The sequence below is a fragment of the Ranitomeya variabilis genome, chromosome 3 (assembly GCF_051348905.1).
Source record: "Ranitomeya variabilis isolate aRanVar5 chromosome 3, aRanVar5.hap1, whole genome shotgun sequence".
NCBI classification, from domain to species: Eukaryota; Metazoa; Chordata; class Amphibia; order Anura; family Dendrobatidae; genus Ranitomeya; species Ranitomeya variabilis.
In genome coordinates, this window is record NC_135234.1 from 52,697,802 (window position 1) to 52,725,267 (window position 27,466).

The 27,466-nt window shown below is 41.5% G+C and overlaps 1 protein-coding gene across 1 annotated transcript in view; it reads left to right on the forward strand.

Annotated features, from left to right (window-relative positions):
* LIPI (lipase I) overlaps positions 1-25,954 on the forward strand; it is a 75,424-nt gene extending 49,470 nt beyond the window's left edge. Inside the window, exons 6-10 of the mRNA XM_077294044.1 lie at positions 1,791-1,958; positions 6,638-6,733; positions 18,156-18,267; positions 20,983-21,156; positions 23,458-25,954. Of these exons, the coding sequence (XP_077150159.1) occupies positions 1,791-1,958; positions 6,638-6,733; positions 18,156-18,267; positions 20,983-21,156; positions 23,458-23,587 (680 nt within the window). The 3' untranslated portion in view covers positions 23,588-25,954. The remainder of the gene's footprint in view (positions 1-1,790; positions 1,959-6,637; positions 6,734-18,155; positions 18,268-20,982; positions 21,157-23,457) is intronic.
* The last annotated feature ends 1,512 nt before the right edge of the window (positions 25,955-27,466 follow it).

A 27,466-nucleotide genomic window follows, 5' to 3' on the forward strand; every position in this document is an offset into this window, starting at 1 on the left:
TTTATCCGTACCAGAGGAGAGTGAAGCCAGCGCTGATTGGCCGCAAGAATCACGTGACCTAACAATACAAGATCCTCCGGAGAGCTAGTGCCGACACTGCTGGAACGGCACCAGCTTCGGAGGCAAGTATAGGACTTATCTTTCAAGCGATTGAGTAGGGGCTGTCCGAGCAATGGTCAACCATGTTAAAATGACCCCATCACATTGTGTTTAGGTACAACATTTTTATATGTTTATATTGATCAGAACTGATTTTCTGCATAGACTTTGGGCAGATTAATTCCACAGAAGCTTTATTTTTAACAGAGCAGTTTAAGCAATGGAAGCTCTTTTTGCTTTGGAGAACAAACATTTTTTTAAGTAGTTTGAATAAAAAAGGACAAAAGTGTTAAACTATATGTGGTGGGCCACTGGGGAGGTGCCAAATATTGCAGAAGGGCCAGCTGGGGCATGTAGTCCCACTGGCAGCAGATAATGATGTCACGGTAGCTGAAGTGGGTCGCTGGACCCCTCAACACTTCCCTCGTGTCCACAACAATTGTCAATAGCGGGAGGTGGCACTTGTGGATGATATAGGACCTCACGGGGGCACTCCTGTAGCGGTGGTGTCTGAGTGCAGGGCGGCTGGAGCAGAGTTCTTTTCACTTGCTTTTAGAGGATATGCTATGCGCAGTCCAAGAAATATTACATTGATGGAGGGACCTTCACATTGGCTATCTGTGGAAACACACTAAAGTGTGGAAGTACTCATGGTTTTGAGCCTACCATTCCCTTTCGCAGGGGGTAGGTTAAAAAAAAGTCGGTGGCATGGCAGCCACGTATGTCTAGTCCTGGCTAAAAGCAAACAGGATAACCAGCATGCAGGAGAGCACATGTGCAGTGTTATCTCTCCTGACTAGAAGCCTTCACTCCTTTTTGGAGGAGATTATGTGGAGAAAGATATCCACTCAGCATGGACTCGCATGGAAAACTATGCTGGGAGCAGTAGTGTTTGCTTCCTCAGGCAACTTGAACCTCCCAGAACTGGAAGTTACCTCAGAAAGTGTGAGAGTCATGAGTTGGGAGGCTCCTCCCAGCCATTTCTATGGCAGCTTGTTGTGAGGAGAATAATCACGTAGCTTTCATATACACACATTAGCTAGTAGAAGGCAGCAAAGCACATTTATACAATGGAATGTATTACATCTCCAAACTCACAGTGCCCAAACTAATTCTGACACACTGGAACAAATCTACTGCCACACGATAACTGCCTCATTCAGCAGCAGTAGAACGGGTACTAGGATACCATATATTAAATTGGAATTTATTAATTTGGGCATCTTTAAAAAATAAATAACAAAATGGTGTTCAAGGGTAGACATTCACTTTTAAGTTGTTTGATGCCCTTTACAACATTTTTAATTGATCAATGTTTGTGCCAAAAAAAGACTTACAACATTGCTAATATATGCCATCGCTTTGTGATCAGTAGTGATTCATCTCTGGGATGCCTGCTGATCCTGGGAATGAAGGGGGTGTTGCACAGGTTTAGTGACATATTGGAATAGGATTTAATTGAAACCAGAATTTCTCCATTTAAAGCTCTTTCTGTCTTCTATCTTGATTGGCAAGATATGCATCATAATGCCAGGTTTGACCTCTACTTCTGGGGCGGGGCCCTACTCTCATCCGCATGCTTCTTCCATTAAAAACTTTTCTTTTTTATGTACTAATTTGTAATTTATATAACTTTGCACAATATACTGCACTTTAGTGTTATACTCAGTCTCTGAAGTCTCTTTGCGCAGGTTCTGAATATTTCAAGTGTGACCACCAGCGGTCTGTGTTTCTGTACATATCATCCTTGATCGAGTCTTGTAGTGTTGTGACGTTTCCCTGTGAAAATTACAAAAATTATAGAATTGGAAAATGTGTGGATTGCCAGGAGTTTGGAGCACTCGGCTGCCCAGTCTTAGGTAAAGTACATTTTAATCTTAATATGTACATTGGATATGACTGAGAATTTTATTACAGATGTCTTATTTTGTAAAAAAAATTATTTATATATATATATATATATATACAGTATATATATATATATATATATATATATATATATATATATATATATATACATATACAGCTCTGGCAAAAATTAAGAGACCACCACATCAAAACCCTGTCATGGGCAGCCCAATCTCCAGACCTGAACCCTATTGAAATCTTCGGGAAATGTAATCCCCGGGAAAGGCCTGGCTATTCACTGCCTGCGTTGAGAAACACGTGATGGTGTCTCCGCAGCTCCTCTACTTGCATTTGCATATTTGGGGGCAGTGTTCTGGATCACTGCGTTGAGAAACACGTGATGGTGTCTCCGCAGTGTTGGATGTTTTGATCTCCACGAGGTCAATCATCCGTGCCTTTATAGAATTTGTATTATGGCAAGAAAAAAGCAGCTAAGTAAAATGGTAAAATTCATGGTAAAATAGCTGCTCTGGAAACCACTGCTAAGGACAGGCAACAAGCAGAAGAGACTTGATTGGGCTAAAGAACACAAGGAATGGACATTAGACCAGTGGAATTCTGTGCTTTGGTCTGATGAGCCCAAATTTGAGATCTTTGGTTCCAACCACCGTGACTTTGTGCGATGCAGAAAAGGTGAACGGATGGACTCTACATGCCTGGTTCCCACCGTGAAGCATGGAGGAGGAGGTGTGATGGTGTGGGGGTGCTTTGCTGGTGACACTGTTGGGGATATATTCAAAATTGAAGGCATACTGAACCAGCATGGCTACCACAGCATCTTGCAGCGGCATGCTATTCCATCCGGTTTGCGTTTAGTTGGACCATCATTTATTTTTCAACAGGACAATGACCCCAAACACACCTCCAGGCTGTGTAAGGACTATTTGACCTAGAAGGAGAGTGATGGGGTGCTACGCCAGATGACCTGGCCTCCACAGTCACCAGACCTGAACCCAATCGAGATGGTTTGGGGTGAGCTGGACCGCAGAGTGAAGGCAAAAGGGCCAACAAGTGCTAAGCTTCTCTGGGAACTCCTTCAAGATTGTTGGAAGACTATTCCCGGTGACTACCTCTTGAAGCTCATCAAGAGAATGCCAAGAGTATGCAAAGCAGTCATCAAAGCAAAAGGTGGCTACTTTGAAGAACCTAGAATATAAGACATATTTTCAGTTGTTTTACACTTTTTTGTTAAGTATATAATTCCACATGTGTTAATTCATAGTTTTGATGCCTTCGGTGTGAATGTACAATTTTCATAGTCATGAAGATACAGAAAAATCTTTAAATGAGAAGGTGTGTCCAAACTTTTGGTCTGTACTGTATATAGGTTTAAAAACAATCTGTTAATAAGGTCAACTGCCATAACTGCATGTATAAGTATGCAGGTCTTGGAAGTGTAAATCCATTGACACCTTTATATCTTCTATCTGTTGCTGTATTCCTGAGTAATTAGCATTTTAATTCATGTGCAAATTAGGCATTAAGTGCTCTAGGCATGGAGGAGCACCTAACAAGTCTCTGCCTCAGGAGGTTGTTTCCTCCTCCAGCACCAGTAACCTTTAAGCTTGGTTAATAGCTCACTGTCTGATTTCCTTGTCTGGAACCTCACATGGCAAGGACATTAGTTTCTGAAGTGCTCTGTCTTGCCCAGAATACTCAATGATTAATTTGCATATGAATTAAAATTTTAATTATTTGGGAATGCAGCAACAGATAATGGATATAAAAGTGTTGATGGATTTACACTTCAAAGACCTGCATGACCAAATATGCCACAGATTCCCTTTAAACAATAACTTATTGACTTTCTTCAGCCTCCACTAGAAGGAGATTATGAGCTCCCTGCATAACGCCATATCATTAAATTCAGCATATAACAGTTTGCAGAAGCTCTTAATCTCCTTCTAGTGGTGGCTTTAGGCAGCTGGCATGTTGCCTTTATCAGAAAATGTTGGGTGTGCCAATGTAAATGTAGAAACAATCAGCGTGACAATTTGTGGCACGCCAATTTATCATCCGGAAATTGCCAAATGTGTACAGTTATTTGAAAGTTGAGCAGAAGAGACTTTTAGACTTATTGGGTTTCTTTTTCACAGACATTTTTTTTTTACATTTTTATTTTTTGCTTGTAAGAAAAAATGGCAACATTTCAGGTGTTTCGTGATTATTTAGCTCATTAGATTTGTAACATCTCTTTTTACTGATATTTGCCAAGTCTTACAGAGAAGCACATGGCGCCATGTATGCTTATAACAAGCAAAGCTCATTTTTCTGTATTAGGGCAGGTGCAGATGAGTATATTATCAGTCCAAGTGCGAACCGACAAAACACTGGATCGCACCAGGACCAATGTTATGCTATGGGGCAGCACACGTCAGATTTTTTTCCTCGAACCAAGGAAAATTGCTGCATGCTTGAGTTTGATCCAGTTATCGGATCACTCTCGGCCGTGCAAGTCAATGAGTTCATAGAAAACATCAGACTGCACTTGGATGACATCTAAGTGCAGTATGATTTCCATTAACTGATACAATGGAGAAGATGGAGACATTTTTTTTTCTCCATCTTCTCCTCATTTGAGAGAATTGAATCACTCATAATCAGCCCGATTCTCTTGGATGACAGAATACATGGTCGTCTGTACCTGCCCTTAGATTAACATTTTTGTGCTTCCCTTTATACAGCCATAGAGTTTAAGAGGTTATTGGTTCTGTAAAAATGTTTACAAAATGTTCATTATGGGCTTATGGGTCATGTATATATGTTATACAAACACTAAGTAAACATTTAATACATGAATTCTGTTATTACTACATGCAGTAAAATGTGATGTTCACTCTGTACATTTCGATCAAAGTGTGTGAGCCCATCTGCCAGCGGCAAAGCTGCCTCTTATAGATGGGTTCCTATTCTACTGACTCCCCTCTCTCTGTGCCTTGACCTCAAATGAGCCGGTGAAGCACAGTATCCGGCTACACTTTGCTCAAATTGAAGGCTGCCTTGAACAGATGGAGATGGGTGGATAAGGGTGCACACACCCTGAATGCACAATGTTAAAATATAGAAATTAATTAGCACATCCTGAGGTATGGAATGACTACACAGGGGCTAGTACGCTGTGGCTGTCATACACATTTATATATGAGAACACTATGCAGTAGCACTCTGCAAACATTATATACATAATACCACTATTGCATCACACTTAAAAACTTGAGGTTCTTTGTGCACATTCTGATCCAAGTGTGTGAGTCAATATGTCAGAGACAGGGCAAATCTGTTCATATTGGACTCTCTATGGGTCAATAAGTTAGACTGGGCATCATTTGGTGGTGAATATTTTTTTTTTTTACTATTCTGTCCATTTTGTAAAAAAAAAATATTCTGGCAAACCAAAAAACTAACTAATTGCTTAATGCATTACTCAACTATCTCTGCCCTCTAGCCGTGCCCAGTACTCCCTATAATGGAATCAAGCCAGAGAACAGGAGTAATTGTATTAGAGTAAGAACGTTACTGTCTGATAGCACCCTATATATACAACATTGATCTGTGTCGGCAACAATTACTAGTTAGTGATTCGTGGATTATCTAGGATTCAAATTCAGTGGCTTCGCCAAATTTTACCCAAAATTTTTGTTTGCACCAAATACATTTTCCATGGATTGAATGTTCCTTATTATGCTCTGGGGCCTTACTAAATATAAGATGTAAAAAATAAAAAACCCTAATCCTCACCACTTACCTCTCCCTCGCTGACAGTATTTCCAGCCTCTTCACCACAGGATAGTATTCTCGCCCAATCACTGCGTGTTGTAAGATCGCAGTGCACAGGGTGACATCACATCCTTGTGACCTTACCACATGCAGTGACCCTGAGTTCTGGTCGAGGTTCAAAGTCCTGGCCTATAGTGAAGGAGCTGAAGATGTGGCGCATGAAGGTGGAAAGAAGAGAACCAGAAGAGGACCAGAATTTGCTGGCCCTATACGAATCAGCAAAATGACAGCTGGGCATTAAACCATGAATTTCAGGAGATTGGACTCTAACCCATTCTTCTGCCGATTGTTCCACTCATCTCTAGTACTAGTAAATAAATTCAGTGATTTTTATTGCAGTCAGATATTTAAATAGAGGCAAGTCTTTTCACCATGACCACTACGACCACTATGCAGGCCTCAGAGATGGTGCCTAAACCCCCAAAAAGCAACCTTGTTGGTCAATAGGGGCAGTCCTCTGTTCAATGTCCTCATCTTTTACCCAGAGTATGGAGTAGCTGTAAAGCTCATCTCTTTCCCCTGGGGATAAGGAAAGCTCTGTGCATTAGATACATTTATAGAAGAGTTGTGTAATACTTCATTTCTCCTGCGGTGGCACTGCAGATAAATTTAACACTTTCTATAGGGTTACCACAGAGACGATCACTGATCGATGAGGATCCTAGCAGCAGCACAACCTATGGTCACTTTCTTTTTGTGAACCATTTGTAATGAAAATGATCCCCTCTAAAACTATAATTTTCTTTTCTGGATCTGCTTTATTTTTGTTGTGTGGTTGGTGATTATACGATGCACTTGATGTAGATTGCGATCCACTGTGCAGCTAATGGCTTTGCTCTTGCATTTGTTACAGGTTTTTATGCTGATAAGTGGAGAGATTATCTGGTGGCGAAGAATCCTCCAGTGACGAAAGCTTTTTTTGATACGGCTTCGATGAAACCATTTTGCAGTGAGTGAAATTGAATTTGCATAAAATAAAAGCTGTCAGACTGAGATAATAGTGGCTTGGGGAAGTCGGCGACATTTGCTTGGAACGCTAATTGCTTTAGACTGAACAATGTGAGCCGTGAATAATGATGAGAAGAAGGGCTGCTCAGGGTACTGGTTTTGTCTCTCGTTTTGGCCTAATTCTTTGTTGTAGCAGAGTTGGGGCTGATCCGCGCTCTTCAGACATGGATTTCTTTTCACCATGGGACCTATTTAAATAATGTTGTGTGGTCAAAGCCCAGAGCCGCTTTTGTTCTCTTGGTTTGCACTGATCTTTCATCTTTTCCATGCTGCAGGGGTGTACAAAACCGAATTATGCCCGCCACTCGAGGGACTGACTGAGCCCACATGTCTCGTACAACAAAGCGAACAAGTGAACAACTTGACCTTGATTTTGTGAAAATGTAGTAAACATACAAATATAATTACAGAAAGCAAGAAAAGAGGCTTGCAGAAGTAAGCCGCCTGTAAGACGCTAATACGAGGGCACTAATCATGCAATGAATGGATAATAAGTCAGCGCGAGAAGTAGTATTCTGTTCTACAGGAAGGATTTCTACAGCAGAAATGTACAAGACGGTGAACACGTACAAGGCATTTATATTCCATGTGAAATGGACAGTGTGGCGTAGGGTGGCATCTAGGAGTAAAAGTGTATTTATATTAGGGAATAGTAAAAGGGTTATTCCCAAAAATGTAAAGTTATTCACCATTCATAATATAGGAGATAACTTGCTGATCCCTTGCTGTTTGTTCCCGAGGGGCTCTGAAACTTGGTTGGGAACCAGATTATCCAGTTCTCCATCTTGAATGGTTCAGTGGTGCAAATACTCTCCCTTCACTTTCATAAATCCTGATATTTCCGGTACTGGAAAAAAAACAGTACCGAAGATATCCGTGTATGTGTGTTTAATAAGTGTGGCATGCGTGTGACAACGTGTGTCGCCCATGTGCCGCATCAGTATCACATGTACCTGCTCCTTGGAGTCATACTCCCATCAATTGCCACTGTTATCAGTTGAATACAACTCTCAACATTGTCCCCTGCTTTTGCTGATCACTGCGCAAGCAGAGGACAATGATGTGAGCTGTCTTCATCACCCAGCACCGGGGAACAGCGCAAACAGTACTGCTGATTCCCAGGTGCCGGTACATGTCACACAGATGTCATCCATGTGTCATCAGGGTGCTCGTGTGCGGGACGTTTTGCGGCCCATGCTGCTGTTAATAATTGGACATAGCGTGTTTTGCCCACACAAGAAATTACACTGACATGTGCGCAGACCCATTCACTTGAATGTGTCTACGTGTGTAAGTGTCTCCAGTACGTGTGAAAACTGTCACCAGGCATACCAGAAACACTGACATGTGAAACACTGACATGTGAAAGAGGCCTTATTCATTGTCTATGGGACTACTGGAAATAGTGTAGCGCTGTGCTCATAATTCTCCACTATAGACAATGGAGAGAGAAAAGGTTTTGCAAGCTCCCATCATTAGCGGGGTTGACCAGGCTTGGGGCTAAAGTCTGCAATCGCTCTGTGCGACTGCAGATTTACAGATTTGTACATGGTGTGAACTGCCAGTATTCTCCGGTGTGGGCGGCACAAGTATGCGATTTGCATTCTTCCAGCCACTTTCCCAGTAGAAGTTTCTGGCCTCACTCAAGCGGGGTAACTTATCATTTTTGGAATTACCCTTTGAATCAACATGATTGCTCCACAGCTGTCCATGGGTTGTGTTTGGTAGTCTAAGTCAGTTCCATTAAAGTGGATAGAGCTGAGCTGCAATAATTCACACAGCATGAGGATAGGTATGATGCTGCTCTCGGAAAGCACAGCCATGTTTTACTATCTCCGGCTGCACTATTTTGTAAAATTCTTGTACTTTCTTCATTGAGCTCTACTTAAAAGGTGTGTAAACTTTTGTAATCTTCTCTGGAAAATAAAAGAACAACTTTGTAAATTGCCGGGATTTTAAAACATGTACCATTTAGTGTCCACAGCTCCCGTGCAGATCTATTTGTCCTCATGGCTGGCAGATCTTGTATAGTCTGATCCTTCAAGTACAGACAGATGCAAAATGGACTGAGGCTAAGGAGTAATACTAGATTTGTTTGCAGTCGCGTCCATATAGACTTAGACATTTGCAGAGGGGCCGTATACTGTACATAAAATGGTAGGAATTTTTTATTTTTCTGTGATTATGGCCATGTGAGGGTTTGTTTTTTGCAGGACGAGTTGTACTTTTGAACGAGATCATTGGTTTTAACATATCGTGTACTGGAAAATGGTAAAAAAAAATAAAAGTGCGGTGAAATTGCAAAAAAAGTGCAATCCCACAGTTGTTTTTTGTTTTGCTTTTTTAAAATGTTCACTAAATGCTAAAACTGCTATTATGATTCTCCAGATCATTAGGAGTTCATAGACACCTAACATGTCTAGGTTCTTTTTTATCTAAGTGGTGGAAAAAAATTCCAAACTTAAAAAATAAATAATTGCACCATTTTCTGATACATGTAGCGTCTCCAATTTTTGTGATCTCGGGTTGGGTGAGGGCTTATTTTTTGTGTGCCGAGCTGACGTTTTTAATGATACCATTTTGGTTCAGATACAATCTTTTGATCACCAGTTATTACATTTTAATACAATGTTGTGGAGACCAAAAAAAGTGTAATTCTGGCGTTTTGACTATTTTTTCATCATTATGCCGTTTAGCGATCAGGTTAATCCTTTTTTTATTGATAGATGGGGTGATTCTCAATGCAGCGATACCAAATATGTGTATGTTTGCATTTTTTTGCTTTATTTTGAATGGGGCGAAGGGGGGTGATTTGAGCTTTTAGATTTTTTTTATTTTTTAAATATTTTTAAAAACATTTTGTTTTTACTTTTGAAATGCTTCAATAGTCTCCATGGGAGACTAGAAGCTGCCATAACTCGGTGATCAGATTGTTACCTCTATGTAGCAGAATTACTCACTTACTATGAACGCAGACCACTGGGTGGTGCTCACAGCAAGCCGGCAGTGCCAACCATAGAGGTCTCCAGGGGACCTCTAGTTGTCATGCCAACCCATTGGTGACCCGAGATCACATGACGGGGGGTCACTGATTGGCGGATTTCCAGCGCAATTGCCGGAAGCGCATGTTAAATGCCGCTGTCAGCATATGACAGCAGCATTTAACTGGTTAATAGCTGCAGGTGGATAGCAATTCCACCCGCGGCTTTTCTGGGCACATGTCATCTGTTCAAAACAGCTGACGTGCAAGGAAAGAAGTGGGCCCAGCGCTGGAGCACACATCAAAGGGAGGGAGTCCGACGTGGGGGAACTATTATGCCCAACGTTGGAAAGGGGTTAGTCTAGACTAATTCCAAAGTAGCCTCATTTAAAATTTTAGGACAACTGGGGCAAGTAAATTGCTTGGAAAAGTGAAGGTAGATTAGTGCTCCAAATAAAAGTAATTAAAGGGAACTTATCAGGTTATTTATTTTGCCCAAACCATAGGGAAGAGCCTGCCGGGGACAGCGCTGAACTATCCATGTCTCTGGCTATGCACCCCCGAGTACTGCAGGAACTAAGTACAGTCATTGATAGACCATTATTTTTAATCTTTAAAGACTCCATAATAACAGGGTCTGTACCACAGGACTGGCGTATAGCAAATGTGGTGCCAATATTCAAAAAGGGGACAAAAACTGAACTCGGTAATTATAGGCCAGTAAGCTTAACCTCTACTGTGGGTAAAATCCTGGAGGGCATTCTAAGGGATGTTATACTGGAGTATCTGAAGAGGAATAGCCTGATGAGCTAGTATCAGCACGGGTTTACTAGGGACCGTTCATGTCAGACTAATTTGATCAGCTTCTATGAAGAGGTAAGTTCTGGACTGGACCAAGGGAGCCCAGTGGATGTAGTGTATATGGACTTTTCAAAAGCTTTTGATACGGTGCCACACAAAAGGTTGTTACATAAAATGAGAATAATGGGGATAGGGGAAAATATGTGTAAGTGGATTGAGAGCTGGCTCAGGGATAGGAAACAAAGGGTGGTTATTAATGGAGCACACTCGGACTGGGTCGCGGTTAGCAGTGGGGTACAACAGGGGTCAGTATTAGGCCCTCTTCTTTTTAACATATTTATTAATGACCTTGTAGGAGGCATTCAGAGTAGAATTTCAATATTTGCAGATGACACTAAACTCTGCAGGGTAATCAATACAGGGGAGGACAATTTTATATTACAGGCTGATTTATATAAACTAGAAGCTTGGGCTGATAAATGGCAAATGAGCTTTAATGGGGATAAATGTAAGGTCATGCACTTGGGTAGAAGTAATAAGATGTATAACTATGTGCTTAATTCTAAAACTCTGGGCAAAACCGTCAATGAAAAAGACCTGGGTGTATAGGTGAATGACAAACTCACATTTAGTGGCCAGTGTCAGGCAGCTGCTACAAAGGCAAATAAAATAATGGGATGCATTAAAAGAGGCATAGATGCTCATGAGGAGAACATAATTTTACCTCTATGCAAGTCACTAGTTCGACCACACTTAGAATACTGTGCACAGTTCTGGTCTCCGGTGTATAAGAAAGACATAGCTGAACTGGAGCGGGTGCAGAGAAGAGCGACCAAGGTTATTAGAGGACTGGGGGGTCTGCAATACCAAGATAGGTTATTACACTTGGGGCTATTTAGTTTGGAAAAACGAAGGCTAAGGGGTGATCTTATTTTAATGTATAAATACATGAGGGGACAGTACAAAGACCTTTCTGATGATCTTTTTAATCATAGACCTGAGACAGGGACAAGGGGGCATCCTCTACGTCTGGAGGAAAGAAGGTTTAAGCATAATAACAGATGTGGATTCTTTACTGTAAGAGCAGTGAGACTATGGAACTCTCTGCCGTATGATGTTGTAATGAGTGAGTCATTACTTAAAGGGACACTGTCACCTGAATTTGCAAGGCAAGATTGCCTTGTGCAGGCATGTACTACGGAGGACAGAGAATGAACTTCAATCCCATATTGCAGCCAGCATGCAGCCAGCGGGTAAGGAAAGGGTGAATCAAACACCCGAAAACCCCGCCCCTATGGCTAAAGATTGTTCCCTCTAAATTCAGGTGACAGTGTCCCTTTAAATTTAAGAGGGGACTGGATACCTTTCTGGAAAAGTATAATGTTACAGGGTATATACACTAGATTCCTTGATAGGGCGTTGATCCAGGGAACTAGTCTGATTGCCGTATGTGGAGTCGGGAAGGAATTTTTTTCCCCATGGTGGAGTTACTCTTTGCCACATGGTTTTTTTTTTGCCTTCCTCTGGATCAACATGTTAGGCCATGTTAGATTAGGCTATGGGTTGAACTAGATGGACTTAAAGTCTTCCTTCAACCTTAATAACTATGTAACTATGTAACTATGTAACTATATGCTCTCCAGATTTTCAAAGTATATCTTCTCTGAAACACTCTGGCTGTGGCATGTTCAGGTACTGCAGGAAGTGGTGTCAGGGTTCATGTACGGTGGGTGCGGCTTCAGGCATAGGTACTGAAGGGAGCGGTGTCAGGGTTCACGTACTGCGGACACGTATTCAAGCACTGGTACTGCAGGGAGCGGAGTCAGGGTTCATGTACTGCGGACACGTAGTCAAGCATCGGTACTGCAGGGAGCAGTGTCAGGGTTCACGTACTGGGGACACATATTCAAGCACCGGTACCGCAGGGAGCGGTGTCAGGGTTCACGTACTGCGGACACGTATTCAAGCACCGGTACCGCAGGGAGCGGTGTCAGGGTTCACGTACTGCGGACACATATTCAAGCACCGGTACCGCAGGGAGCGGTGTCAGGGTTCACGTACTGCGGACACATATTCAAGCACCGGTACCGCAGGGAGCGGTGTCAGGGTTCATGTACTGCAGACACATATTCAAGCACCGGTACCGCAGGGAGCGGTGTCAGGGTTCACGTACTGCGGACACGTATTCAAGCACCGGTACCGCAGGGAGCGGTGTCAGGGTTCACGTACTGCAGACACATATTCAAGCACCGGTACCGCAGGGAGCGTTGTCAGGGTTCACGTACTGCGGACACGTATTCAAGCACCGGTACCGCAGGGAGCGGTGTCAGGGTTCACGTACTGCGGACACATATTCAAGCACCGGTACCGCAGGGAGCGGTGTCAGGGTTCACGTACTGCGGACACATATTCAAGCACCGGTACCGCAGGGAGTGGTGTCAGGGTTCACGTACTGCGGACACATATTCAAGCACCGGTACCGCAGGGAGCGGTGTCAGGGTTCACGTACTGCGGACACATATTCAAACACCAAACACCGCCAAAGCGGCTTCAGGATTCAGGGCTACACAAGATGGGATAAAGGAAAAGGTTCAGACTAAAGACAGTACGGGATAAAGGGACCTGGCAACACACTTGTTGCACAAAACTATAGAATGGAGAACATTGCCCAGGCAGCTCCCATGCCTTTAATACTTAATGCCTTTCAGCTATTGGCTGGTGGCATTTCAAAAGTGCGTGCCCCTTTAAGAACTGGGAAGTGTGCACACTACGTGCGCTGCTGGGGACCTGTGAAACATGCACAGAGCAAGAGGACGCACAGCAGGGAATGAGGGCGCCGCTGTGGCCACGGCAGTGAGAATATCAGCAGCCCTGCTGGGAGGAGGGAGAAGGACCATGCAGGGATGTACTAAATCATTATAGTGATACATGTCTACAGCCAATAATTATGATATGAAGACATCAGCTGCATTCACTGTGAACTGTAAAATGGTGACAATCACATTCAAAATAATTTGTATAAGTATTTAGCTTAAAAAAATTTCATGGACGCCTTTCATTTTTTTTACAGACTGTCCTGGTATTTCTGAACAGTTGGCAACTCTGCTGACTGGTTCCCTTTAAGACTTGGTATTAGTAGTACTTTTAATGAGATACAAAAATCTATTAATTCTCCCTTTTTTCTAAGTGTAGATGAGACTGAACTGAAATTTCTCATTCACACACTTGCTTCTTTAAATAACTGCTGCGCTAAATTGCCCTCCAACCTCCACTGTGGGAAGCTTTGGAACGTGCAAAATATAATCGTTTTCCCCAGGGGTGGGATTCAAATTTTTAACAACAGGTCCTCTAAGTCGCGGCGGCCGGAATTTTGGCCACGCCCATTTTCAATAACCCCGCCCATACTAATAAGCCACGCCCAGTGGCACGATTCATATTTTTGGAAGCAGTTTGTCTCCCTTAATGACAAGAATACGTTGTGACATACGGTATTAAAGTCATTCAAAGAAACAAACGACTAAAGCAAATGTACTGCACAGGACAATTGTCCGTGTACAAGGTGCTTTAGCTGATCAGTCCACAACATCCTTAGTTAAATTACTAAAGTAGAAGTATGAAACAGTAAACTATGTAGTACTCACTTGAAAGCAAAAACAGTATTCAAGGATTCTAACCAAAGAAAAGTTTAATACTGTAATATAATATAAAAAAGTTTAATTTTCTTTTATAAAAGTAAGCAGCTGTCAAACCTGCCCTGCGAGCAGGTCTTAGAGTGCTGGAGCGCATACCTGCGCTCCTGTTACAGAGCCCGCCCCGACCGCAGGTGTCCTAAACGGGACTCAGAGAGGCAGCGCGATGCTGCCTCTTTGAGTCCCGTTCAGGACACTTGCGGTCGACTCCGGGCTTTGAACAGGAGCGCAGGTATGCGCTCCAGCACTCTCAGACCTGCTCGCAGGGCAGGTTTGACAGCCGCTTTGCTGCGATTATACGCACCGTATAATCGCAGCAAAATCGTCCGTGTGCGCCTGCCCTTAGGTAAACCTGCATTCGCAGGGGGTTGGACCCGATGGCCCTTGAGGTCCCTTCCAACTCTACAATTTTATAATTCTAAGAATGCTAGCACCAAAGAACAGGGCGCTGATACTGTATATGGGAGAGGGGTGTTATACGGGTTGTGTACTACAGCTCTGCATTTCTCTATACATTATTCAAGGACCAAACAAACCTTGAGGAGTCTTCCATGATGTCAACGTGGCATCCACTGTGTTTCTAGCCAGCAGCTTCAGCTGGTAGCTAAAAATAAGAGAGAAAGTGTTAGGGGCACTGTGATGTCTATATGAACACGATCGTGTCATATACACATCAGCTTCTCCCTCCTATATACATACACATTTCCCCGTATACACAGCTCCACTTTCCAGGATCCTCCACCTTCCCCCATCCTAACCCATCATCTTCTGCAACCTCTGCCACTGTTCTGCATCCCCCCCCCATTCACCGACCCCAGCGTTCTGCCCCCCCAGTGTCCAGCGTTCTGCCCCCCCTGTGTCCAGCGTTCTGCCCCCCCTGTGTCCAGCGCTCTGCCCCCTGTGTCCAGCGCTCTGCCCTCCTGTGTCCAGCGCTCTGCCCCCTGTGTCCAGCGCTCTGCCCCGTGTCCAGCATACTGCCCCTTTGTCCAGCATACTGCCCCGTGTGTCCAGCATTCTGCCCCGTGTGTCCAGCATTCTGCCCCGTGTGTCCAGCATTGTGCCCCGTGTGTCCAGCATTCGGCCCCGTGTCCAGCATACTGCCCCCTGTGCCCAGCATACTGCCCCTTTGTCCAGCATACTGCCCCTTTGTCCAGCATTCTGCCCCGTGTCCAGCATACTGCCCCCTGTGCCCAGCATACTGCCCCTTTGTCCAGCATACTGCCCCTTTGTCCAGCATTCTGCCCCGTGTCCAGCATCTCTGCCCCTTTGTCCAGCATACTGCCCCTTTGTCCAGCATTCTGCCCCGTGTCCAGCGCTCTGCCCCCTGTGTCCAGCGCTCTGCCCCCTCCTGTGTCCAGCGTTCTGCCCCCTCCTGTGTCCAGCGCTCTGCCCCCTGTGTCCAGCGTTCTGCCCCCCCTGTGTCCAGCGTTCTGCCCCCCTGTGTCCAGCGCTCTGCCCCCTGTGTCCAGCGTTCTGCCCCCCCTGTGTCCAGCGCTCTGCCCCCTGTGTCCAGCGCTCTGCCCTCCTGTGTCCAGCGTTCTGCCCCCCTGTGTCCAGCGTTCTGCCCTCCTGTGTCCAGCGTTCTGCCCTCCTGTGTCCAGCGTTCTGCCCTCCTGTGTCCAGTGTTCTGCCCTCCTGTGTCCAGCGCTCTGCCCTGGCCCCTGGATCCTGAATATTCTCAGCAATAAACCATAATACATACAATACTCTGTAAATGTTCATACGCATGTTTTATTAACATAAATCCATATAGGAAAGACTTGAGTTAGCTTTCAGCTAAAATAAGCATGTGTTAAGTCACAAGGGAATGCACAATTTTGTTAATGTCCAGAGGGAACTTCTTATGATTTCCAGGAAGATAACAGAATTCACAAAGTTTACTTGAAAGACCATTATCCAAGGGAATACGTACCATAGTGGTTGGCCATGAAGTTGTTATCTTAGAATCATAGAATGGTAGAGTTGGAAGGGACCTCCGGGGTCATCTGGTCCAACCCCCTGCTCAATGCAGGATTCACTAAATCATCTCAGACAGATGTCTGTCCAGCCTCTGTTTGAAGACTTCCATTGAAGGAGAACTCACCACCTCTCGTGGCAGCCTGTTCCACTCAATCACCCTCATGGTCAAAAAGTCTTTTTCTAATATCTAATCTGTATCTTCTCTCTTTCAGTTTCATTATATTGCTTATCGTGTTTCCATGTGCAAATGAGAATAAGGATGATCCCTCTACACTGTGACAGCCCTTCAGATACTTGTATACAGCAATTAAGTCTCCTTTTAGCCTTCTTTTTTGCATGCTAAACTTTCCCAGATCCTTTAATGGTTCCTCGTAGGACATATTTTGCTCCAGTTTTCCAATGTCTTTTTTTTTTTAAATATGGTGCCAAGAACTGTAGACAGTATTCCAGATGCTGCCTGACCAAGGAGGAGTAGAGGAGGATAATTACTTCATGTGATCTAGACTCTATGCTTCTCTTGATATATCCTAGAATTTTGCCTTCTTTGCTGCTGCATTACACTGTTGACTCATGTGCAGTCTGTGATCTATTGGTATACACAAGTCTTTCACATGTGCTGTTCCTTAGTTCTGTTCCTCCCATTCTATTGATGTAATTTTCTTTTTTCTTGCCCAGATGTAGAATCTTGCATTTCTCTCTGTTAAACACCATTCTATTAGTTGCTGCCCATTGTTCAAGCTTATCTAGATCCTTCTGAATCCCTTCTCTGTCGTCTCTAGTGTTAGCTATCCCTCCTAGTTTTGCATCATCTGCAAATTTGATTATTTGAACAACACTGGGGCCAGGACAGAGTCTTTTGGTACCCCACTTGAAACACTCTCTTCCAATTGGATGTGCAACCATTTATTACCACTCTCTGAGTATGATCATTGAGCCAGTTATGAATCCACCTAACCATAGCCTTGTCAATCCCATACATGGTCATTTTTTCATTAAGTGTAGTGTGTGATTCTTTATTAAATGCTTTGCTGAAGTCGAGATTTGCTATATCTACTGCATTTCCCTGAACCACCCAGTCAGTGATTCCATCAAGAAGGAAATTAGATTAGTCTGGCATGACTTGTTTGCTACAAATGCTTGCTCTGGTTAATTACTGTATTCTTATCCACGTGCTTACACACATGCTGTTTAATAATTTGTTCAAAAGATCTTTCCTGGTTATGTGGCCTCTGGAGAGTGATATCCTAAACCCCTTTTTCCACAGGCATTACAAATAAACTAATGAAGACAGCACTGCAGCCGATCAGTAAACTTAGCAGCTACATGGACACTGCTGAGCTCAGAGATTGGCTGCAGTGCTGTTGATGTGATGCCAGCACTGCAGTCAAACAACAGAGATCAAGGGCAATGGTGGAGACTCACAACTGGATCCGGGGATGGTAAGTATTATTCAGTTTGTTTTTTTTATAACTACCACAGCTTATAGCAGAAAGTTTTCTGAAAAGGAACAACCACTTTAAATGCATGTATTTGGGGTAAAAATAATTTCTGCAACAGTTTTTTTCATAAATTTTGAGAGTTCAATGTCAATAAACATACAGTGAAAAAGGTCATGGATTAGGTAGCAGCAGTGGAGTTACTTGAAGCTTGTGGGCTCCAATACAAAATCTCCAACAAGTCCCAAAATAATCATGGGTCTTTAATATAGTCTGCTCATATGGGTCAAAACCTCTGCATCCACTAGTTACACCACTGGTAGTTAGTGAAGTTATTTAGTGCATGATATGTTAATGTTTTGATGCCAAGAATTATCAAGATGCTTTTGAGTATGTGGGGCTTATCATTACCATCTTCTCAAGTATAAAGTCTAGATGATACTACTGTACGTGTTAGATTGGTCAATCACCATGAGTTTGTGTCTTTTTCTCTTTTAGTATTCCACTATTTTTTGGACTTCATCACATTAAATGCTAAACCACGTAGTGGATATATCACTATTAAACTTGTGTCTACTTCCGGAAATGTTACGGAATCAAAGCTTGACCAGTGAGTATTACAATCCATGGTATAATAACAATATTGCACTTAATGGAGGACAATTGTTTTCTTTGTTTATCTTAAGTTATAAGGATGAAATCATACTCTGGGTAAAAGTAAAAATACAGCTATTGCCTACAGTGAAGTCATCTACCCGAACCCTAAAGTTTTACATGGTGGTCTTGATGATGTGTAGTGTATGTACATTAAAATACTTATCATAGTCTTCTCCGGTTTCCAACACCACTGTGGTCCATTTTCAACTTGCGTGACTTCTATTCTGACTCACTGGGTCACACGGGAGTTTGTGTGTGAACTGGAAGTCTATGGAGCCTTGTTCTGACCCTCCATAGTTGTACACTGTATGGGTATGTTTCCATGGTCAGGAAACCTTCAGGATTTGCTGCGGATTGGACGTTGCGTACATCCACAGTCCAGATGTTACAGCATAGTGGAGAGGATTTTATGAAATCCCATCTCCACTATGAGTGCAGGGACGCATCCGGCGGCCCTGCGTAACCGGACATGCGGCATGTCTTTCCAGACCGCAGCATGTCTATTTATCTTGCGGAGATGCTCCATCTCTGCAAGATAAATAACACAGTCTATGAATACAATGCAGTGATTCCACATGTGTTCAATGAACACATGTGGAATCACCGCTCGTACAAAAGGGGGCAGGGCTTTGGGTGGAGCGGGATATCTGCTGCTTCCAAAGTGCTGCCAATATGCCCCATGGACACATACCCTAAAGCAACTTCTGGGTCACAGATGGCACAGTGTGATTTGAGAGTCTAAATTGAAGTCATGTAAGTCGGAAAAGGACCAGAGTTGTGCTGGCAACCGAGAAAGACTGCGATTGGTAAGTATTTTAATGCAGCTACACTACACACCTATTTAAAAGGGTTTAGGACATAACATTTTTGTTGCGAGTGTTTTTTTAATGTACAGTACATTTGTTTAGCTGAAGTGCAAAGATGAAAGGTTTCATACCGAGGCTGTCAGACTGCAAGCAGTGTATCCCTAGCTACCAGTCGGACCCTGGTAACTCATATATGGATTTAAACAGCATTAGGTAAAGGATGCAGCCTACTATAGAAGAGATAAGCTGATAAAGCTTTGTCATTCACTATCTCAGGCTGCTATATTATTTATACTTTTCTATATATTACTTTTTTTGTTGCACTTTACCTCCTTATGTTTGATTCATTTATATATTCTATAACAAGCACAACACCTTCTAAGTTTTTGAAAGGTCAAATATGACTTGAGTATATTTTAATGGCCATAGTAATCCCTATTCAGTTTACCTGGAGAAACTCTTGCTGGATTGCCAGTCATGGAGGACACTGTTAGACCTCTGACTGTTGTAGCTTCCCATTGGCACCCTACGATTGACCGTTCTCTGCATCTGTTCTCCTAGATGTCATAATAGCTGTTGACCCAGCTGCATTTTATGTTGACTTGCATTAATGCACCACTCCAGCATTTTTTTAATTGCAGTATTGGAGTTGTGCTACTATTGCAAGATCCTTGCACCTAATGTTATACTTGCCACCAGTTGTCTTTAGCTTCTCCCGGCACCCTTCCATTCCCATGGCACCATATTGTGACTGCAACTAATGGTCGCAAGCTCTCAATTCAAGTCTATGAGAGCCAAAACAAGGCTTTCATAGACTTTCTTTGAAAAGAGACCTCAGGTCACAAACTGCTGGAGACCGACCAGAGCAGTGCTGATAAATATGAAGCCGGCAGCAGGTAAGTATGAGCCTGGGGGCAGGGGATTTTACATTAATAGCGCCACTCCAGTGCTGTAATAATAAAAAAAAAACACTAGAGTGCTGCTTTAAGTAGAATGAAGTTAACTGTTAGTTTTGTTAGCTCTATAGATTCTGCTAGTCAATTTATGTGCTACAATATGATATATACTGGGACTGGCCAATGGGGAAACCAGTGAATCACCTGGTGGGCCCCTGTGCAGGTCTGGACCGCCAATTCTGTACATGAGCTATAGTTGGCACAGTAAACTGAATGTAATATGTACAGACAGGGGCAGCATCACATTATTCATTTAAAAAACTGCCCAGCTTACTATTAAGAAGAAGTACAGGCAAATTTTTGAACAAGGATCCAATTATATTAGCTCAACAGAATCAATATTACTGGTGGATCCTTTGCAGTCCCAGTCTAACACAGGGAGCTTGAATAACATTTTCCATTTCAGTGTCCTTTTTAATTATCAGATGAAACTGAATCTCCATGTGAAGATCAAGCTGGTAAAAATGAGCAATGTTCTTTGGGAAAAAGTATGCAAAATATCTCTTCTCCAAAAGGAAGAAAATTATCTTTTCTCGTGCCATCTCTAGATATCTTCTATGCCATATGGAGAGACTTGTAACATCTCTTCTTGATTCTCGACAGTTGGTTGTCACAAGAAAAATCAATGTACCATCTAGGAGGCTGAACACCTTGTATTGCACACAACCAGTGTAAAACATGAAAATGTACAGGTTTATTTCAATGGCTGATGTATGGGAGAAAATGTCTTGAACATATGGCACATAAGACCCCTAACGATAAGCTGAAGCATTTCCAGCTTTGAAACTGTTACCACTTTGGGGTATACTTTATATTAGTTTTAAAGTAAATTTGCTATTTTAATACTTTGACTCTATTATATTTTAAAATGTAATTATATTTTATGACTTATGTTTTTTTCAACAGAGATCCTGCCACATTTGAGCAAAATAAAGAGGTTACCTTGCTGGCCAAGTTTCATCAGGAGCCTGAAGAGATTTCAAAAATGTCTTTAATGTTTACCACTGGTACTGTCATTGGACCAAAGTACAAACTGCGAGTCCTAAGGATGAGGCTCAGATCTACTTTTAATCCTGACAGGTGATTTATCTTATCAGTAATCTAATTTCCTACCGAAATGCTGCAGACACAACTGGCTAACATGTACACAACATCCTAACCTGTTTGGATATTTTTGGTCATTATATAATTAAACAAAGAGATTGTCCAGCTTCATGCAACACAATACCAAGCACAAATCTTGCAATATGTTTAGTCAGTCTCAATAATATGTAAATTTAGTTTTTTGTTCATGCTGGAAGAAGCTGAAATTGCGTGTGTTAAAGGGGTATTCACAAATTCCCTATCTAGGGGATAACTTGCTTGCTGGGACCCCACCGATCCAGATAATTAGGACTTTGTAGAGCTCTATGTGAATGGAACAGAAATCAATCAAGTGCACCTTTGCTTCTTTCATTCTTAATGGGACCATCAGAGATAGCCGAGCGGTGAGCTTGACTTGTCTTTTGCACTACCATAAGAATGAAAATATAATGCTGGTGGGTGTAGAACCACTTTGGCACGGACTGGGCATACACTGAAGGGGCGTGACTAAGTGACTATTGGGTATTCACTAGCACCTCTGATGGTGAGGGTAGGCTTGGCTGCTGGTAGTCACAAGGTACCACTACAGGGCAGTCCCCAAGTCTGCAGCAGCTGACCGGAGGGTCAGATACACAGGTACGAGGTATAGGAAGGCACAGGAAAAGATGTGGTCAGAAAATCTGAGATTAGTGCAGGCAGCACAGGTTTCATACTCATAGCTGAGGTCGCGAATGGAGAGCTCAGGCAGGACAAGTGTGACGGGGTATGTCATAAAGCAGGAAGAGACATCAGGCCAATAGACCATGCAATGAGATTTATTGGAACAAGGAGCTGGGCAGCACAAATGAGGGTAATGCTACAGCATAAGTAATGAGTCCACAGTGAGTCCACAATGAGTCCACACAAAGGGAACCAACCCGGGGGCACCACCCAGTAATCCGACGCCAGGGAAATATAGAAATAGTCCTTGGATGAGGTCAATGGATCCAGCAGATGAGGGATACAATGCAGACCCACATGGCAGCTTCTAACAATATGCATGGTCTCAGGGATCTCGCCTCAGCATAAGATCTCAGCCCTTCGCAAGTCACCACCAACTGACTTGGCCAAAAACATGAGTCTATTGTCATGTGTCCTGAGATCAGTCCAACAATGGGGGAGGTTCACTCCCACTTTTAACATGTGGCTACATTGAGAAGTTTCCAGAAGCTACCGGCACCATTCTGTCTTACAGGTTTGTGTATTGGATGAGTCCCATCCTGAGAAGAACAAAGACAGAACCCCCACTAGATGCAGTACAAGTGAGGTGGACCTAGGCCTGATTACATTACAGTCCAAGAACACAGGCCAGAGAAAGGACACACTGTTATAACCAGTAAATAAGCCGGGTCAATAATGGGAGTAACAATACAAACAAGTGCAGGACACTAGCAGACTAACCAACTAGGAACCAGGAACCAACGTTCAAGCAAGGAGTGGTAGGAGGAGCTGCCTCAAATATACCCTGCTTGCACAGAATTGGAAAGGGAAATTAATCTCTGCAGGACGCGGTGGGTTGCAATTTCTGCAGAGACTGTTGCCACCATGGCAGAATGGAGCAGTAGTGCACATGATCGACCTGCTCCATTCACATGGAACTCTTTAAAAAACTGGTTCTCTGGATCAGAAGGTGCACCAGCGATCAGGAAGTTATAGCTCATCCAGTGGATAGGGAATAACTTCTAAACTTGAGAATACCTTTTTAGTGTCTACACACAAGTGATAGCTGATGGCTGAGCATTCATTCAGCCAAGCACTAGGTCTCCGACTCCCTTATACATTCACATGAAATTTTAGCTCGGCAGGGGTTTCGGTGTTTTCAAGATGAGGGTGAGCCGAGAAAGCCAGACAGCACTGGTGACTGATTATCTTCCAGGAAAATTGAAGGGTTGGGCATTAATATTAAAACTGTCCAACCATTATCTCTGCCAACATCATCTGTATGAGTATAGTCAGGAGGACCCCATATACATTAGACTGTAGGCCATTACCGAAGGGTTAGTCAAACTGCAGTCTAATTTCTAACCAAAGCTTGTATTAGAAAATAAAGAAAGTCTCTTCAATCACATATTGTCACTGAGCTCTAGGGCTACAATGTTTGAGAAGGCTGTATTATGGAAGATGCATTACCGATTCATAAAAGCAAGATACAGGACCTACAGGTCCAGGAACAGTTACTTCAATTATAATGTATATTATGGAGAAGGAGGTGAATCATGAGTACATTAGGAATAACACATTAAAATTTGCATTTTACAGGGAAATTCTCTGCCGTTACGACTTTGTCCTTGTTGAAAATGTTGAAATAGATTTCCGACCTGTTCTATGCGAAAACTCCAATTTTTTTTCTTCCTGTTGTGGAGAGGACGGAGATGAATGCCCGGCATAAGGAAACATCGATCCTCTTTTAGCCAACATAGTGAATGCACTTGTTGATAATCGACATTGTCGAAGAGGAAGACGAACTTATCACCTCAGCCACCGAGTATCGAAATATAACATCAGTCTAGTTATGGGCTATCCCTCATGAAATCTAAGATACGTGAAAGGACACTACTGTCTTTAAGAGTATGAGAATGGCATGCACTTAGCCATTCCCTGTATTTTTCTACTTATATTAATGTGAAGATTAATTGTAAGTAAAATAGATTTATATATATATATATATATATATATATATATATATATATATATATATATACTATTTCAGAAAATTTTCTATTTTTGATCACATCAAGTAAGTTAATTTGAATTATATTTGTATATTTTTTGTACAAACAACATTCTTTTTTCTGCAAGCTACGCAGTCACATATAGCATATTGGGAATTGTATGTTGTCAACCTCTGCATTTCACATAATGAATTAGTGAATGTATATTGTACATTTATGTGTCTGTAATATATAAAATGTTTATGTGTGTATATAATGTTGTATATGTTGTATATATTTTTTGCAAAAATATTAACCCTGTATTTCAATGTACAGATTTCTTTAATATATAATTTGTAGAATATTGTCACTGTATTTAGAAAAGTGTAATAATACCAGTAAAATTGGAACATAAAACAAACAAACACAAACAATAGTTTTCAATCTTGCTAGCATGGCTTGTCCTCGTGACAACTCTCTTTATTAGGGCCCATTCACACTGCAATTTTTCACGTACGAGTGCTGTCAGTTTTTTTCAAACATAACACTTATACCTATGAGAGTTTATGGGACTGTTCACATTACCATGATTTTTTTTCTGATCCTGATAGTGCATGCAAAATCACAAGGACATGTCTGATATTGATCTGAGTGTCAAATCAAAATTGGCAATGCAAGTCTGTGGGTCCGTGAAAAACTCCAAGTGCTGCCTGTTTTTCATTGACTAATAGTAGAAGCTGTAGATACTTTTCGAAAAAGATGAAACTCCAAAGAAACTTGATCAGATTTTTGTCAAAATTAATAATGCTGTCCTTTACAATGGAAGATCTAATAGATTTCTTGAAATTTGTTTTTATCATGGGAGAGTTGAGTAGGAATTTAGAAGAGCTTAGGGGTAAATGCACACATAGCATAAAGTATTATCTGCTGTTTAGAGTGCAGAAACTCCACCCCATGTGCGTGTAGCCTAAAAGAGTATATTGATGCTATTAGAGCCCCTCGTCTATGAGCCGGAGCGCATCTACATACAAAGGTATCATAAGGCCAGCTGCAGCCACTACTTGGCCATAATAGCTGACCACCTTGAGTTGTTGGTCTACCGACGATGAAGCTGTATGTTAGGAAAGCAGAATTGAAAAAGGAGTCAAATTTTTGAGACCAACCCTTTCATACTACCTGAGATAGCAGCCTCTAAATTTCAGGCTCACATTCATCACTTTTGTTCTAGATGTTAACACCTTCCTGACGCACCCAATTTTCATCTTTGCGCCTTTTTTTCTTCCTATCTTTCAAGAATCATAACTTTATAACTTTTCCATCATCAAAACCATATAAGAGTTGTAGTTTTTAACACCACCATTCATTTTACCATTCAATGTGCTGACAATGGGAAAAAAAACAAGTTTGGTGAAATGGTGACTAAAACACAGTCTAGTATAGTTCCTTGGATTTTGTTTTTATAGTGTTCATTGTCCGGTGAAAATTACGGCCAGTATTATTACGGTGAAAAAGTGTAAAAATACGAGTACTTTGAAATTTGCAACAAAAAAAAAAAAAATTTGTGGTTTTATTTTTGTGTAACCATTTTCTGAGACCTGTAACTTTTTTTAATTTGTTGTTTATGAAACTATATGAGGGCTTGCTTTTTGCCTGGGAGAGCTGACTTTTTTTTATTAGTACCATTTGCAGTACATGCAACATTTTGATAACTTTTTATTGCATTGTTTGGAGAACATTTTACATCTGAAAACCCCCCGTAATTCTGTTTTGAGTTCATACCTTTTTTTGCTTTACTGTGTTTACTATATTGGTTAAATAATTTTATATTTTTATAGTTGTTTTTTTTGCTTAATTTTCTCATTTCTTTATTTATTTTACCTCTTGCTTGTGCAGCCAATTTTCATTTTTGCACTTTTTTTCTCCCCTTCATCAAAGAGTCATAACTTTTTATTTTTCTGTCAGCATTGTCATATGAGGGCTTTTTTTAAGCAGGAAAGGGGTGTAGTTTTGAATGACACCAATCATTTTTACCATATAACCATATTTACCATACTGAAAAACAAGAAAGACATGTAATGAAAAGGTGAAATAAATTGTTTTATTTATACTGTGTTCATTGTATGGTAAAAATGACCTGGCAGCAGAATCCTCCAGGTCAGTACGGTTATCAAAATAGTAATTTTGCATAGATTTATTTATTTTACTAATGCATGTAAAAAAAAAATGCAAAAAAAATATTATTATTATTACTACTATCTTGTGTCTCCATTTTCCTAGTATATTTTATTTTCATTTTCCATCTATGGAGCAGAGTTTGGGCTTTTTTTATGACGAGCTGATGGTTTAATTGATACCAATTTTGGGGCACAAATATGCTTTTTGACTCTTTTTATAATTTCTGTTTAGTTTTTGTAGTACCTGATGCAACGAAAATCTGCATACTCTAACAGAGGCAAAACATTATTTGAAAATTGTTAAATATTTAAAGCTGTACAAAATGTATTTTTTTTTTCAAATGATACTTTTCTATTAAATTATCTATTTAGGATAAAATATGTAAGTGTTTGTGTCCAGTTTGCAAATATCTGAGAATATATGATCAAATGCATAAAATCGGCATATGACACTTGACATCATTTTAAATCTCTTAAATGTAAGTGTTTATCCTCTCGATTGTGGTTACTGACCGGTCCAACCTCATGTCGTGAAAAACAATTGGTATTAATTTAAGAGGTTTATTCACAAATCTTCGATAACTCAGGCAGTAGAGTCATAGCAGATTTGTTTAATGAAAAGGCCTTCAATTCGGTTGAGTGGTTTTTATGTGGAAGGTCCTCAACCACTTGAGTATTTCAATTTTTTTTTTCAAATCGATTTGTATAATTGTACTTAAAAATGTTGTCCTCTACTTTAACATTGATGACCTATCCTTACAACAGGTCATCAATGTCTGATTGGTGGAGAGTGCGACACCTGGCACCCTCACCAATTAGCAGTTCTCAGTGCCGACGGTGGCCAGAAGTACTCAGGTACAGAGCTGATCCAGGGTTGTTGCTGCAAGCTCTACTTGACACTATGAATAAGTATGGCTTGTTTTCTGGCCAACATGTTACTAGGGCTAGATTCGGTTTACATGTGGTACATGGAGTTGCACAGACAACAATATCGTAAAACTCCAATTTACCGGTAATTAATAAATTCTTATATTTAGGCTTTATCATTAATAAAAATGCTCATAACTATATGTAACTAAAAGTATGTCCCAATAGGAAATATGTTTACAAACTTAAAGGATAACCGTTGTTTTAGTTTTTAGTTCAAAAATCAAAAGTATACTTGAAAATAAGTAACTTTGTAAAATGTCGTCTCTTTTTCCCTCCTGGATCTCATTCATGGCTAAAATCTGTAAAAACTGTCTTCAGCGATGAGACAATTGCTTATCCTAAAGTTCTATGGAGTCAGTTGCAGACACAGGAGGCAACTTGCAGCAGAATGTTTAGAATTTTATAACCACTAATCTGAACAGAGAGTTTAAGAGTGAATTGAAATTGAAAGATCCAAGAGGAGAAACAAATTTCTCTGATACAATATATTACAGTAGAAAGTTTCGTATTCTC